General features: G+C 38.1%; 1 protein-coding gene across 2 annotated transcripts in view; it reads left to right on the forward strand.

Annotated features, from left to right (window-relative positions):
- ZNF280C (zinc finger protein 280C) overlaps positions 1–13,772 on the forward strand; it is a 66,449-nt gene extending 52,677 nt beyond the window's left edge. For both annotated transcript variants that reach the window (XM_037989128.2, XM_007992678.3), the window contains 6 exons: positions 439–749; positions 1,517–1,657; positions 7,117–7,179; positions 11,113–11,231; positions 11,375–11,411; positions 11,532–13,772. In XM_037989128.2, coding sequence (XP_037845056.1) covers positions 439–749; positions 1,517–1,657; positions 7,117–7,179; positions 11,113–11,231; positions 11,375–11,411; positions 11,532–11,547 — 687 coding nt within the window. In that variant the 3' untranslated portion in view covers positions 11,548–13,772. The remainder of the gene's footprint in view (positions 1–438; positions 750–1,516; positions 1,658–7,116; positions 7,180–11,112; positions 11,232–11,374; positions 11,412–11,531) is intronic.
- Positions 13,773–16,427: the final 2,655 nt, after the last annotated feature.

Below are 16,427 nucleotides of genomic sequence, written 5' to 3' on the forward strand. Positions count from 1 at the left end.
GACCATCTATCTCTTCGTGTGGTTGTTGGCTGTTTGTATATCTTCTTTGAAGAAATGCCTATTCATCTGTTTTCTCTTTGGTTGCTTGTGCTTTTGGTGTCATTATATAAGAAACCATTGCCTAACTCATGCTCACAAGGATTTACTACTGTATTTTCTTCTAAGAGTTTTGTAGTTTTACCTTTTAAAATTTAGTCTTTAATACATTTTGAGATAATTTTTGTATATAATATGAGGTAGGGATTCAAATTCTTTCTTTTGCACATGGATATCAGTTTTTCTAGCAGCATTCATCAAGACTATTTTTTGCCCCATTGGAAATGTTTTGGGACCCTTGTCAAAAACCAATTTACTGTAAATGTGAGGGCTTACAATGATATTTTTAATACTAATGTGATGGTTACTTTCTAAAAATACATATTGGCTTTGTTTTTATAGGTTACTATTCGAGCTTCACTTGGACCTCTCCAATCAAAATTACCAACTGCACCTTCCGGTTGTACTCCAGGCACTTCTTTTCTTCAGGTCACACCTCCGACATCTCAAAATACAACTACTAAAAATCCTAGAAAATCTAATGCCAGTAGATCTAAGACAAGTAAGCCTCATGCACCTACATCCGCTGCAAGTAAAGCTCATACAAGTAAGCCAAGGGGACGTATAGCTAAGTCCAAAGCAAAACCCTCTTACAAGCAAAAGCGACCACGCAACAGAAAAAATAAAATGAGCCTTGCTTTGAAGAACTTAAGGTAATATCTTTTATTTCTGATATACAATACAAATTTAATCTTAAGTATGAAATTTACCATATCACAGAACCCTCTTACACATTTACATGATAATCACTTATCTGGCATAAAGACCAAGCAAATGAGAAAAAGGTACTTTTTACAACTACTGAGCAGAACTTGAGTCATTGTGTTTATTCTCTAATTTTCATCTTTTACACTAATCTTTTATTTTATGCTTTTATCTTATGATAGATTAATTAGTTTATTTGATCCCTTTTATTCCAGGGAAATGTTAACTGGTGTTAAATTTTTTGCACTTATTCTAGCTTGTTTCAAAGCAAATTTTCAAATTGTGAGTCTACTTAAAGATCAATTTAGGGCCGGGCGCGGTGGCTCAAACCTGTAATCCTAGCACTTTGGGAGGCCGAGACGGGCGGATCACGAGGTCAGGAGATCGAGACAATCCTGGCTAACACGGTGAAACCCCGTCTCTACTAAAAAATACAAAAAACTAGCCGGGCGAGGTGGCGGGCACCTGTAGTCCCAGGTACTCGGGAGGCTGAGGCAGGAGAATGGCATAAACCCGGGAGGCGGAGCTTGCAGTGAGCTGAGATCTGGCCACTGCACTCCAGCCTGGGTGACAGAGTGAGACTCCGTCTCAAAAAAAAAAAAAAAAGATCAATTGAAACATTTTGGGTTCAGTTAGTAAAATGTTAATAAGATTTTTTCCCCTATTATTTTTGTTTTATAATCTATTTTTATCATTTTTTTTCCATGTCCATAAGGTGTCGTCGGGGAATTCACAAGTGCATTGAATGTCATTCCAAAATAAAAGATTTTGCAAGCCACTTTTCTATATACATCCACTGCAGTTTTTGCAAGTACAATACTAACTGTAACAAAGCCTTTGTAAATCATATGATGAGGTAAGAAACATGTAAACTGCCAATCAAAATTGCCATTTGGGTCATTTGTTTTTTGAAAACAGAGTTATCCTATTGGAAGCAAGTTTGTCTCATCAAGGAACTAAAAGGGTCTAGCAATAGGAACTTCTAAGATGTTCCTTGTACTATTTTCCAGCATAGTAACTCATAAAATTACTGGGACAAAAACTCTTAAGAACAATTAGACTAATGAAACTAAAATGAGTTTGTTAGGGAAATTTATTTTTCTATGGGACTTTTTTTTTCTTTTATGTCTTTCAGAAAGTGGTTTTTTCAATATATTTATCAAATAAATATGATCAGCTCTTGCATTCCACATCTGTGGATTCAACCAACTGTAAATCAAAAGTGTTTTAAAAAATTATGTCTCTACTGAACATGAACAAACCTTTTTCCCGTCATTCTCTAAACAATACAGTATAAAACTATGTAATAGGAGTTACATTGTATTAGGTATCATAGGTTTACAAATAATCTAGAGATGATTTAAAGTGTACAGCAGGATATGTATAGTTTATATACAAGTACTATGCCATTTTATATCAGAGACTTGAGTCTCTGCAGATTTGGATGCCTGCAGAGGAGGTCCTAGAACCAATCCACCATGGATACAGGGACCCCTGTATATGTAATCTCTTGAGTCTTATCCTCTTCAAAGCGATCACTTTGAGAGACTCCAGGCTTTTTAATGATGCTAAGAACATTATTCTGTCTCTGTCTCCCACATCTGTCTGTCCATTTGTCTTTCTGATCATCCATCTTTGCATTCATTCAATGAAACATAAGCGACTGTAGGAATATTCCAGTCATGATGCTACCATTGGAATTCCTTTTCATGCATTGATTCAACTTAATTTGAGCACCTATGATGTACTCTACACAAGGGAAAAACTTCAGAGCCCCCCTTACTTTCATTTGAACCTCATTCGTAGGGGCTTGCCTTATTCTTTCAGAATGGATTTTATTTTAAATTACCAAAAAGGGTCCACATATAAATATAAGTTGATTATTCCAATTAAGATAGTTCCATTTATTTTCAGTTAGAAATAAGATGTAACTAGCCAGGCACAATGGCTCATGCCTATAATCCCAACACTTTCAGAGGCCAAGGAGAGAGGATTGCTTGAGCCTAGGAGTTCAAGACCAGCCTGGGCAACATAGCAAGATCTCATCTCTATTTTTAAAAAAGAAAAAAAAAAAAGAAATAGGTATAACCAATGAAAGTGGTTTTCTTGCAGATTATCAAAAGACCTCTATATTATTTTCTGCTCATAATCAGCTACCACTCTGAAGGATTCACCCACATTTTGATGGCTTCAGCACCTGACTTGCAGGGGTTTTTTTCCCTTTGGTGATCAGCCTGACCTTATGATACCTTTACTTCTTTAGTGCTAGCACTTTACATCCCTTTCTGCTTTGTTGTATCCCCTTTCTTAACACCATCCCATTTTACCTCATTATAGACAATACTTACTTTGAATTCTCATTACCCTATGACTTTCAGGGTCTTGACTCCTTTTTTCTAGTCCAGTAGTATCAATTCAATTTTGTAGCCAACCACACCCTTAAGGTCTTCTGTTTTGAATGCTGCTTTGTTTCTGTCCTAAATTCCTTTGTATCTTCAGTCATGCTTAATCTTGCTATCTTTGCATCTTTTATCCTTTTTGATATATCCCTATCTCGGTTCTAGACTACCATACCATGCTCAATTCAGTCAGCTCTGAATTCGTGATCTTTAATTTGGTCCTGCCTTTTTAAAAATACCACTTTGTGTTTTGTTTGTTTGCTTGTTTGTGTTTTTGAGACGGAGTCTTTCTCTGTCACCCAGGCTGGAGTGCAACGGCATGATCTCGGCTCACTGCAAGCTCCGCCTCCCGGGTTCATGCCATTCTGCTGCCTCAGCCTCCTCAGCAGCTGGGACTACAGACGCCCGCCACCACGCCCGGCTAATTTTTTTTTTGGTATCTTTAGTAGAGACGGGGTTTCACCCTGTTAGCCAGGATGGTCTCGATCTCCTGACCTCGTGATCCACCCGCCTCGGCCTTCCAAAGTGCTGGGATTACAGGCGTGAGCCACCATGCCCAGCCAAAAATACCGCTTTGTTTTTATCTACAACATCTGTCAGATTTTATTCTAGTCCCTCAGTTGTTAACTTTGTCTAATAATTACTCAGAGGTCATACTTTTTGTTTTTCTCAAGATTAACTTTTTCGTGTCTCAAGGTTTTTTTTCCTTCAGCCATTAATCTCAAAAAACAGACATGTCCCACTATTTTTAAGTTAACCCTGTTCGTCATTTCTTGCATTTCCTCCACATCCTTATTTCATTACTTTGGACCTTCAGTTCGTCTCTTTCTCTCTACCACATTCATTGTGTCTGCAGATATTTTCAGGCATATTTTTAGGATGAGGAAAATCTGCCTTTACTTTGCATGTTTTCTTGTCCTCGTTTTACCATCAACATTTGTAAAGAGTATTCTTTACTAGCCTGTTTGTCATTTTTTGACCCTTTGTGATTTGAGTGTCGCCCACCACCCCCACCTACATGCAGCTAAAGCTGCTCCTTTAAAGGTTATCAGTCATATCCTAACCACTGGATATACTCATTATTTTTCATTCTTACTCCTCTATGACTTCTTCAGAGTATTTGACATTTTTGATCACTTACTTTTGGAACTCTTCTCAACTTCTGTTAAACTGTTACCACCGTTTTTTCTTCTTTCCTTTTGGCTACTCCTGCTCTATATAATTATCTTTTCTCCCTTCAACTGTTCTTGTCCCCTTATAATCCCTTTCTTGGTACCTTAACCATTCTTAAAGTTTTCTCTTTTACCTTTCAACTGTAAATCCTCTGATTTCAATGCTGAGTTTCCCTGAGACCCCACTCTGTTTCTAACTAGGATTCAAACCACTTTTACTTCAGTACCCTTTAAGCTCAGTCTTGACTGTTTCAGGGCATCATTTGCATAAACATGGAGCACCAGCTAGAAATAATTTACTATCCCAAGTTTTTGAAACCCATTGAGTTCTGTTGATCTGCCACCATACATTCTAGCTTCCTGAGAGTCCACCTTCTGCAATATTCCAGTCTGCCTCTTCCACTACTATAGTGGTTCTGCACCTATACGCCCAGTTTCTCTAAAGCAGACCCTAGCCGACCCTTCCCCTAGTACACTGCTATGAGTAATGTTGTTCTCTTATTCTGTGCCAAACACTTGGCTGCCCTAATGAGGCTTTAATTCTGCCCCTAATTTATAGAGGATTAAATTGGAAAACATTTTTGGCATTACTTAAACCCATGTGTCATTCCATCCTCCTCTCTCCCGTTTTCCGTAGGCTCACCAACTGTCTTGCAGAACCTTCAGCCCCATTCTATCCCCAGACATTCCCAACTGACCTAAAGTTACCTTCATAACCTTTTCCTAATTTCTGGTGAGCCCCTGCACTGTTATCACACGCATTGAGCTCTTACTCATCATTAACCTCGTCTAGAACTGAAAGCTTCCACTTTTCCTCTTCTAAGGGCCTCATAGGTCCCTTTGCTTTTCCCCTACTTCAAGGGCACATTGTTTCCCTCATTACTTCAGGTATCTCCCTCTGAATGGTGCACCCTCACTCCTACTCGGTGTGGACTTTTGTCATAGGTTTGAGTTCTGTATGTTCAGAGGCTTCATTTTCTCAGAGGTTGAGTACCTTTATTCCCAGGCTATGCCAACTCCATTGCGAGAAGACAGGCCCCCAAAATTGATCTATCTTCCCCAATAAATAGATTCTTCATATTCAGTATCTAAAGTAGTTTTTTCTTGTTCTTGATTATTCTCTGGAATGCTCCTCTCCTTCCCTCTCATTTCACCCTCTGCAAAGTATCTGATCAGCACAGCCAGTCATAGGAATCATTCCTTTCTTTGAGTTCTGTAACATTCGCTCTTCTGCCTCACATGTGTCTCTATTATCTCTTTGAGAGAGAAGCTCTTTCTTTGTATTCACCATGGTGCCTATTCTGAGGATATTTTCTTAAAATTACAGCTAGCCAGAATCTTTATTTTCCCATGCATATATAGTATGCTGGTGATGGTTACCTTGTGTCTGAGGGTAACTGTTGACCTGCTGTGTGGGGTCTGTCAGTGCAAGACAGGGCTAGTGCTTCTCAAACTAGCTTGCATAAGAATCAGCTGGAAAACTTGGGAAAACAGATTTCTGGGCCCCACTGCCAGAGATTGGTTCACTATGTTTGCAGTAAGGCCTTAAACTTTGTGTTTCTAACAAGCTTCTAGGTATGCTGATGATGCTGGTCCATGGACCACACTTTGAGTAATACTGTGCTAGGCTAATCCTGGCTAATCTTGCCTGGTTTTCTAACACAGGAAAGCTTTCCTTATCAATTTAAATGGAGGCATAAAAGCTATTACCATTGGCTCTGAAGTTTGATTAGTGGTTTTCTGATCTGTGTATAGGAGAAGCATTGTTTTAATTCTTGAGCTCTGCTTCCCTTAATTTGCTCTCTTTGAAAGTTCTCCTGGTAATTGCAAAGGATTCTTTAAATGTTTCATGTTTATTGAATTAAGCAATGGCATTTATCTCAAGTAGTGTTTACTTCCAGGATCATTCAGATTATCCCCCTCCCCAAACATACTAAGATTAAAATGTAATGAATAATTATTATTCTCCAGCCTGGGTGACAGAGCAAGACTCTGAAACAAAAAATAATTATTTTAACAATTTCTATCATAGCAAAATACATTATCAAATATCTTTTAAATTGTTCTTACTCTTAATAGTTAAAAATTTTTTAATTTGACACTGCATTTTTAACTCAAACATTTTTTTTTTTTTTACTAATGGTGAGATACTGATCATCTCAGAAAATTCTCAGGGAAATATGTAATTAGAAAATATACAGGTAAAGTGGAATGTAAGTTAAAATTCTTGAATTAAACAGAGATGACTATCTTCGTCCATTCAGGCTGCTATAACAAAATACCATAGACTGGGTAGCTTATAAACAACAGAAATTTATTTCTCACAGTTCTGGAGGCTGGAAAGTCCACGATCAAGGTGCCGGCAGATTCGGTGTCTGGGTGAGGGCCCATTCCTCATAGTCAGCACCTTCTCACTGCGTCCTCACATGGTGGAAGGGGCACACTGGCTCTCTAGGATCTCTTTTATAAGTGCACTAATCTCATAAGGGCTCTGCCCTCATGACCTAATCACCTCCCAAAGGCCCCACCTGTTATTACCATCACTTTGGGGGTTAAGATTTTAACATGAATTTTGGGGTGACACAAAAATTCAGATTATAGCAATAACCAACAGCATTTTATTATTTAGATCGTGATCTTTTATTCAAAACTAAGAAATTAGGCATTGGCTTGAAATGTCATAAAATTAATATGGCGTTGTATAATAAAATTAATAAAATCTTGTTTGTCTCGTGTTTCTCAAGCTCTCATAGCAACCATCCAGGTAAACGGTTTTGTATTTTCAAGAAGCATTCAGGAACTCTCAGGTAATCATTGATCTTTTTTTTGTTTTTCTTTCCATTGAAATATTGCAGTAACTTTTTAAAACTGATGTTGGAGTGCCTACTTTGGAAATGATAGAGTTCTGTTTATTATATCCTTAGACCAAAGTTGGAGAGAGAGCCTATCATTTCTGACTAAACTCTCTGTAGTGTTAAGCATTAAGATGAAACCTTCTTGCATATGCGTTTGTAAAATAACAAAAATAAGGTTCTCCAACCATATCTGAATAGAAGGAAGTTTTTGAAAATACCATAATACTTGAAATCAATATATAGCCTTCATAATTCTTAATGTTTTTAGAATTAAAGTATATAACTTGTTTACTGTACAGAAAAAAGTACTGATAAATATTTCTAAAGGCATTGATAATTACCATTGGTTACACCACACACACTTAGCTCAGAATCCACTAAAACATCTATTTTTTTACATTATTTTGATATCTTTTTGACTCCATCTTCCTTTGTTAATTATTTTGCTCATGTTGACAGATGTTTGCCAGGCACATAGTACCTGGCACATAGTAGGCACTTGGTAAATATTTGTTGAATAAGTTAATGTATATGTTGAAAATGAATTATGTGGATAATGTTGGACCAAGAGCTCATAGAGGAAATTTTTATTGTATTTTTAAAACATACTCGTGTTAGGCCGGGTACGGTGGCTCACACCTGTAAACCTAGCACTTTGGGAGGCCGAGGCGGGTGGATCACCTGAGGTCAGGAGTTCGAGACCAGCCTGGCCAACATGGCGAAACCCTGTCTCTACTAAAAATACCAAAATTAGCCGGGCATGGTGGCTATAATCCCAGCTACTTGGGAGACTGAGGCAGGAGAATCACTTGAACCCGGAGGGCAGAGGTTGCAGTGAGCCGAGATCGCGCCACTTCAGCCTATGCAAAAGAGCAAACAAAACTCTCATCTAAAAAAAAAAAAATTTATGCTATTTTTAAAACATTGAATTCGAGAAATTAGAAAAGAGTAAAATAGGTGTTACCTTTACTGAAAAATACTTTGTAAGAATGAAAAGAGATTTAATTCTAAAAATGAGATTTCACTTTGATTTTTACCACATGATGGTCAAGCTCAATTGTATGCTTAGTTTTTAAATTAACTGTATGATTTGAAAGATCTGAGGTGCTTTTTTTTCAACTCGAGTGGATCTCACATCTAAATAGAAAATTGGTCAAATTCTGTGTATGGGCCAGGTGCAGTGGCTCCCACCTGTAATCCCAGCACTTTGGGAGGCCAAGGCGGGTGGATCACTTGAGGCCAGGAGTTCAGGACCAGCCTGGCCAACATGGCGAAATTCCATCTCTACTAAAAATACAAAAATTCGCCTGGCATGGTGGTGCATGCCTGTCATCCCAGCTACTCGGGTGGCTGAGGCACGAGAATTGCTTGAACCTGGAAGGCAGAGGTTGCAGTGAGCCAAGATTGCGCCACTATACCCCAGCATGGGTGACAGAGTGAGACTCAGTCTCAGAAAATTTTTTTAAAAATCTGTGTATGGACATAGCACTTTATATTTCTATAAACAATTTTTTCATAATTACTATTTTGTTAAAATGAAATACTCATTCTTTAGCTATTTATTGTGCACCTATCATGTATAACACAATGTAGCAAGTCCTATACAGATGACCGTGATGAAGAAGAAGGCTTGTACCAACCTTCAAGGAATGTACAATTTTTTAAAGGGATAAAAGGTGTGAACATAAATAACTACAGCAATACAAAGAGGTTTCTAGTAAGTGCAATAAGAGATACTGATTTCAAAGGGGAGAGAGGTTTCTACTTAAGAGGCACAGGGGCATTCTAGTTGGAAGAAATAACATTAATAAAAGTTCAGAAAGGAAAAAACAGAAACTATACACATTCTTCTGAATCACAATGGAGTAATTTTGGAGTAACTAGGAGTAAAATTTGGATGAAGCACGAAGTTCATATAGCATAGTATTATATTAAGATCAAAGTTGGCCGGGCGCAGTGACTCAAGCCTGTAATCCCAGCACTTTGGGAGGCTGAGGTGGGTGGATCACCTGAGGTCAGGAGTTCAAGACCAACCTAGCCAACATGGCAAAACCCTGTCTCTACTAAAAATAGAAAAAAATTAGCCAGGCGTGGTGGTGTGCACCTGTAATTGCAGCTACTCGGAGGCTGAGGCAAGAGAATCGCTTGAACCCAGGAGGTGGAAGTTGCAGTGAGCCGAGATCACGCCCCTGCACTCCAGCCTGGGCAACAGAGTGGGGCTCCATTCCAAAAATAAAAAAAGATCAGTCTGGGGAGATAGTTTTGAACTTAGATCCAGATGTTGAATCCTTGAAAACAAGGCGTAGGGAGTTTGGGCTTAATTTTCATTTGGAAGACATTGGGGAAGCCATTGATGTTTTGAGTAGAATCAAGGGTGCTGAAGGAATATCACTTTGGAGGAGTATACAAGATGAGTTGTAGCTGCATGAGACACATAGACTGGTTAAGGCTATTGTAGTGGTTAAGACTTACTTAATAAAGCCCTGTGCTAAGGTGGTGGGGTGGTATCACATCATGTTTAAGAGCATGGGCTTCAGAATCAAAGGGCTCCATTTCCAACCTGATCCTGGCCTCAGTAGATTACTGAAACTAATTCTGTCCTCTGTAAAAGGGTAATAATTATAGCACCTATCTCTTTGGGTTGCCATGAGATTTAGATCAGACAATATGTCTAAAACCCTCAGACTGGCATAGAGTAAGTACTCAATAAATTGTTAATATCATAAAATGTTTGAAATATTGAATGTTTTATGTGAGAAGAGAGTCAGAGATAACTAGAAATTTGAGCCCCAGTATTAGGGAAGTGACATCATAAGAGAGACTTTTCCCCCTAAATTTCATGGGGAAAGCACATGATTCCAGTTTTATGAAGATAGTTTTTGATGTGCAGGAGTTCTGGCTAGGTGTAAATCCACAACAGGTTGTTAAAACTAGAGAAGTCAATGCAAGGTATGCCACTGGTTTCCTATACAGGTGAAATATTTAAGTTTAAAGTATCTGATGAACTTCAAAAGTATATGTATGCTTTGTTAATAAACTGATAATGATAATTACATGATTTTAAAACCTTCACATTTCTTTTCTAATTTTATCCTCATTTGACTAAGATATTAGATTGCAGAATCCACAGACTGTACCTTTTTTGGTTACTATTGTATCCATAATACCTAGTAGTACAGTGTGGGTGAAGAAGGTTCTCAGCAAATGTATATTTATATATTTCAGTGAATGAATATTACATCCTTGCTTTGCAAGTAATAACTTGCATACATTACTTAAGTTGTTAAGGGAGACTGGGCTTTCAGTCTCTTGATGCCTAGCTTTCAGCTAGGCACAAGTTGAGAGGTGACAATTTATAAAGCACTAAATGTTAGCATAATTTGAATATGGCCATTCCATTTTCTTTTCCTTTTTTTTTTTTTTTTGAGACGGAGTCTGTCACCCAGGCTGGAGTGCAGTGGCACAATCTTGGCTCACTGTAACCCCTGCCTCTTGGGTTCAAGCAATTCTCCTGTCTCAGCCTCCAGAGTAGCTGGGGCTACAGACGCACGCCATGATGCCTAGCTAATTTTTGTATTTTTAGTAGAGATGAGATTTCACCATACTGGTCAGGCTGGTCTCGAACTCCTGACCTCAGGTGATCCGTGCACCTTGGCCTCCCAAAGCGCTGGGATTATAGGTGTGAGCCACCGTGCCCGGCCAGCAATGCCATTTTCTGGAGAACCATTTTAGATATATCAAGTTTATATAACAAAGTTGGAAAATGACGGTTGTGGAGACTAAAATGCAAATCAAGTTAGTACATAGAAAAATAATTATTGAGCTCATAATATCATGGATTTTCATAAATGATAATATTTATTACTGTCTTCTTTTTTTTCATAGGGGCATTACTCTAGTGTGCCTTAAATGTGATTTCCTAGCTGATTCTTCTGGCTTAGATCGCATGGCTAAACACTTAAGTCAACGTAAAACTCATACTTGCCAAGTTATAATAGAGAATGGTATGTATATATAATTGTGTTTCTTTGATTTTCTGATACTTATTTCAGTATTTTTGATCAGACACCATATGGACCCATGTATTACATTGATAGTCTCACTCTTCATATACACTATTGTAAATGTAAAACTTTTTTGATTTCAGTTTCCGAAAGTACCTCAACTTCTGAACCCATTTCTGGGTAAGTTTAATTTTCCTTCGGTGCGGTTTGCTTTGATGGACTTTAGCACTGTTGTATTTTTTAATGTATCATTAATATAAATGAAAAATATTAAAGTTGTTTTTGTTTTTGTTTTTAAAGCTGCTCATTGAAATAGATTCCTGCTCCATGGAGTTCGTACAACCTGGTGCAAGACAAGTTGGAAGTTCCTAAGTTCAAAGTTCTGAAGTGTTTTCTCACATAAAAGGCAGTTAAACAGCCAAGTTCATGACACTAGCTCTCATTCAGCTCTTTTCAGCTTTCAGATGCCACTAGATTCTCACTCCACCTTATCTTTGTGTCAGGTTAACATACCTTGACACATTTTTTTCTCCAATTGGCTCTCTCCAAAAATACCTTTTGTTTTTCTCCGCCATACTTGACTTGCCTTCATAATACTACATTCCAGATAATATGACTGTTCATCTTTTTCTGTCTGTTTTGTCTGCTTTCTTAATTTCTTATAAGTCTTACATGTTTAGGTCAGATAGCCATTTTTTCTTCATTCCTTGTTCATTACCGTTCTGTTTTTCATATTTTTCAAATGAAGAAGCAACGCATAAGTTTCAAAAAATATCCAGGGTACTCCTGGACAGTGTCCCCTTTGATGGACACGACTGATGCCTGTTCTTTCTTTCCAAGAAATGTGAATTATTTGACTGTGAGACCTCCTCTAGTTTGTGGCCTTAAGAGATCAGATCTTGGGGAGAGTCCCTTCCTACCTGACTGACCTCCCATAAGGTTGATGCTGATTTGGCCAGAGATGACCTCAAGGCCCACCAAATAGAGCACAACTTCCCACTGGGGGCTTTGGCTTTTGATCTTAAGCTTATGGGTCGATTCTAACCAAGAAAAGTCCATGAGATCACTGCTTCAACATCCAGGTTGACGTTTAACCATTTTGGCTGCTGCTCTTTAATCTTACTCTAGCAGGCATGCAGTCCAAGGAATATAAAAATTCTTGTTGTGTGGGAACCAAGGTTACTTTCCTGTTCTTGGGAAAAGAAAATTTCTACAATTACAGTTCCCAAAGTCACAGTTCATGTTATTTAAAGTTTTATCCAGTATTCTAGGAATTTTCAGCAATACTAATATTCATATTTTTAAACATTTTTTTACATTTTGTTTTATTTTGGTAGCTTGGTTTTATATTGTTTTTAGATCAGTGCTTCAACATCCAGGTTGACGTTTAACCATTTTGGCTGCTGCTCTTTAATCTTCCTCTAGCAGACATGCAGTCCAAGGAATATCAAAATTCTGGTTGTATTGGGAACCAAGGTTACTTTCTTGTTTTTGGAAAAATAAAATTTCTACAGTTACGGTTCACAAAGTCAGTTATTCATGTTTTCATTTAAAGTTTATCCAGTGTTACAGGAATTTTCAGCAATACTGATATTCTTTTTTTTTTTTTTTTTTTTTTTTTTTGTAGACAGAGTCTTGCTCTGTGTCCCAGGCTGGAGTGTGCAGTGGCGCGATTTTGGCTCACTGCAAGCTCTACCTCCTGGGTTCACGCCATTCTCCTGCCTCAGCCTCCCAAGTACCTGAGATGACAGGCACCCGCCACCACGCCCGGCTAATTTTTAATTTTTTGTATTTTTAGTAGAGACGGGCTTTCACCGTGTTCACCAGGATGGTCCCGATCTCCTGACCTTGTGATCTGCCCGCCTCGGCCTCCCAAAGTGCTGGGATTATAGGCATGAGCCACCGCACCCGGCCAATATTCACATTTTTAAACATTTTTTTTTATTATTTTATTTTGGTAGCTTGGTTTTATATTGTTCTTAATCAAATTTATTTTACTCTTTTGTTTTTCTGTCACTTCTTTATCCCAGATTCATGAAATTTGCTGATGTCCATTTTATGTCTACTTTTTAATTATTTGTGTTTGTTTTGTTTTTATTACAAACTCCAAGACATTTCTTAGAATTGTCTACAGATTTCGTGTAGCTACTTATTGGTAGCTTCTTAATTTCATACTTGTCCAGACCATTAGACATTATTACATGCTCTATCTTGGGCCTATCATTAACATTAGCTTAGGGATTCTGATTTCAAAGACATAAAGAATTGGCAAAGCTCTTCTTACAGACCTTAAAACAAGTTTTAAAGGTACATTTCTGTTCATCTAATACATAATATCTTCTTAGCCATTAATGTAATTCCTCTGGATAAAGATAATATATTCAAAAAATATTGGGACCAAAAAATGCACTTGTTTCTTGCTCATATATATATAGATGTATATTTTTTTTAATTTGTTGTTTGTTTATTTTGGTTACATTGAATATAGATTTGCTGAACAGTTTTGATGTTATTTTTTTAATAAAATTTGGATTGTTAAAAGTGCCTTGGAAATTTCTAATAAATAACTTCATATAAAAGCTGTCATACAACTATAGGAGCATTGCTTTGCTCCTAGTTCCGTGGAGCCTGATTGCTTGACCTGCAGACTGAAAGCTTTATCTACTGAGCACATCTTGCACTTTTTCCTCCAGCACAGTTAAAAGCAAACTATTTATACTTTACTAATGTCTTGAGCAGCTAGCAAAAGCCCCCTTTGTGATCTTAATAATCGTGAAGGTGGGTAGGCTCTGAAGTCGTTTGACTCAGTGTGGGTGTTTTTTAACTCCAAGATTAGAACTGGACTGGATACAGTGGCTCATGCCAGTAATCCCCAATACTTTGAGAGGCTGAGGTGGGAGCCAGGAGTTTAAGACCAGCCAGGGCAACATACCAACACTCTTGTCTCTACCACAAAAAATATATTAGCTGGGTGTGGTGGCATATACCTATAGTCCTAGCTACTCAGGAGGCTGAGGCAGGAGGATCGCTTGAGCCCAGGGGTTCAAGGCTGCAGTGAACTATGATCATGCCACTGCATTCCAGCCTAAGCCAGAGAGCAAGACCCTGTCTTTTTAAAAAAAAAAAAAAAAAAATCAAAACTGTTTTGATGATATACTTTGAAACATTGAAAGCCAGTGTCAGTGGCCACTGCCATGTAGTATACTCCTTGTAATTCATAGGAGTTGAATCGATTAATTTTAATTTTCCAAACAGATTTCTGCTGTAAGTGATTTTCCCAAATCTCCAAAAGGGGCTTATGTCATAGTCGTGGACTTGGTGATACTCTGTTCTTTCTTTCCATACCTGTCTCTAGAATGTTTTGTCAAACACCATTTTCCTACCCATTATTTTTTATTGTGGTAAAATACATGTAGTATAAAATTTGCCATTTAAAACCATTTTCCATTCAGCATTAATGACACCTAACTTTAAGTTTTAAACATTTTCCCAGAAATGGCAACTTATTTGCATTTTTAGCATTGGTCCTCTTTTAATTTACAGATATTTTCTGTCTCTTGACAGTTCAGAAACACGAAAAACCACATTCTTGCTATAGCAGTATTTTAGGTAGAGGTACAGCTTTGTGTTCTTCCATAGGATTTTATTTCTTATACTATGTATCAGGTTATTTTTCTTAAAATTTAATGCTCTGGAAGTTATGTGTCCCATAGCATCACTTTTTTTTTTTTTTTTTTTTTTACTTTGTTTAAAGAAAATTTATGCAGTCAGTGCTAAGCTTACTTGTTATAAGCAGTTGAGTTTTAATAGGTGTTAATGAGTTTTAGCTTGACAATCTGATCCCTCTACCTTGAGGCTGTTAGAGTTATTTCACCTGATTCAGAAATAGCCATCTCATGCATGTGTCCTTTTTTGTTTTCAACTGAATAAAAGGTATGATTGGATCAGTTTCAGTCCATCACTATTATTATTTAAAAATAAATAAATAAATAAATGACAAAGACTTAGATTCTTGCCCTTCTTTTTGTCACATTTTGGCAAAACACCTCTTTCAGTTTTTGTTTGTTTGTTTGTTTATTGAGACAGAGTCTCGCTCTGTGGCCCAGGCTGGAGTTCAATGGCATGATCTCAGCTCACTGCAAGCTCTGCCTCCCGGGTAGATGGGACTACAGGCGCTTGCCACCACGCCCAGCTAATTTTTTGTTTTTTAGTAGAGACGGGATTTCACCATGTTAGCCAGGGTGGTCTCGATCTCCTGACCTTGTGATCCGCCCGCCTCAGCCTCCCAAAGTGCTGGGATTACAGGCGTGAGCCACCGTGCCAGCCCCTCGGTCTCATTTATTCAGTAAATATTTATTACCTACTATGTGCCTGGCACTGTTCTAGTTGTTGGAAATACAAACTGAAATCTCTGGCTTCTTGGGACTTAGATTTCAGTTGTGGGAGACAGACAATAGAAAATAAAAACTTACAGTATGTTAATGGTGATGAAGACTATGGAGAAAAATAGGGAAGGGAGATAGCAATGTATAGGTTGGTGGTTGGGAGGTTGCCATTTTAAATTTGATGGTCAAGTTGGGCCTTCTTGAGAAGATGGCATTTGAGTAAAGACCTGAAGGAGGTAAGGAAGTGAGCCACCTGGATATCTGTCAGAGGAGCTTTCTAGAGAGGGGAAACAAGTGCAAAAGCCCTGAAGCAGAAATTGGAACCCTCATGTATTGCTGGTGGCAATGTAAAATGGTCCAGCCACTATGAAGAACAGTTTGGCAGTTCCTCAAAAAAGTTAAGTGTAGAATTACCATGTGACCCAGCAATTTCACTCCCATATACTCAGTGAAAAGCAGAGACTCAGATACTTGGACATGCATGTTCATAGCAGCACTATTCACAATAGCCGAAAGATAGAAATTGCCTAAATGTCACCCACAGATAAAGGGATAAATAAAATACGGTGTGTTGCCAGGCACGGTGGCTCATGCCTGTAATCCCAGCACTTTGGGAGGCCGAGGGAGGCGGATCACCTGAGGTCAGGAGTTTGAGACCAGCCTGGGCAACATGGCAAAACCCCATCACTACTAAAAATACAAAAATTAGCTGGGTGTGGTGGTGGGCGCCTGAAGTGCTGGGAAGGCTGGGAAGTACTGGGAAGTACTGAAGTACTGGGAAGGCTGAGACACAAGAATCACTTGAACCCGG

This window comes from Chlorocebus sabaeus, chromosome X (genome assembly GCF_047675955.1).
Source record: "Chlorocebus sabaeus isolate Y175 chromosome X, mChlSab1.0.hap1, whole genome shotgun sequence".
Taxonomy (NCBI): Eukaryota; Metazoa; Chordata; class Mammalia; order Primates; family Cercopithecidae; genus Chlorocebus; species Chlorocebus sabaeus.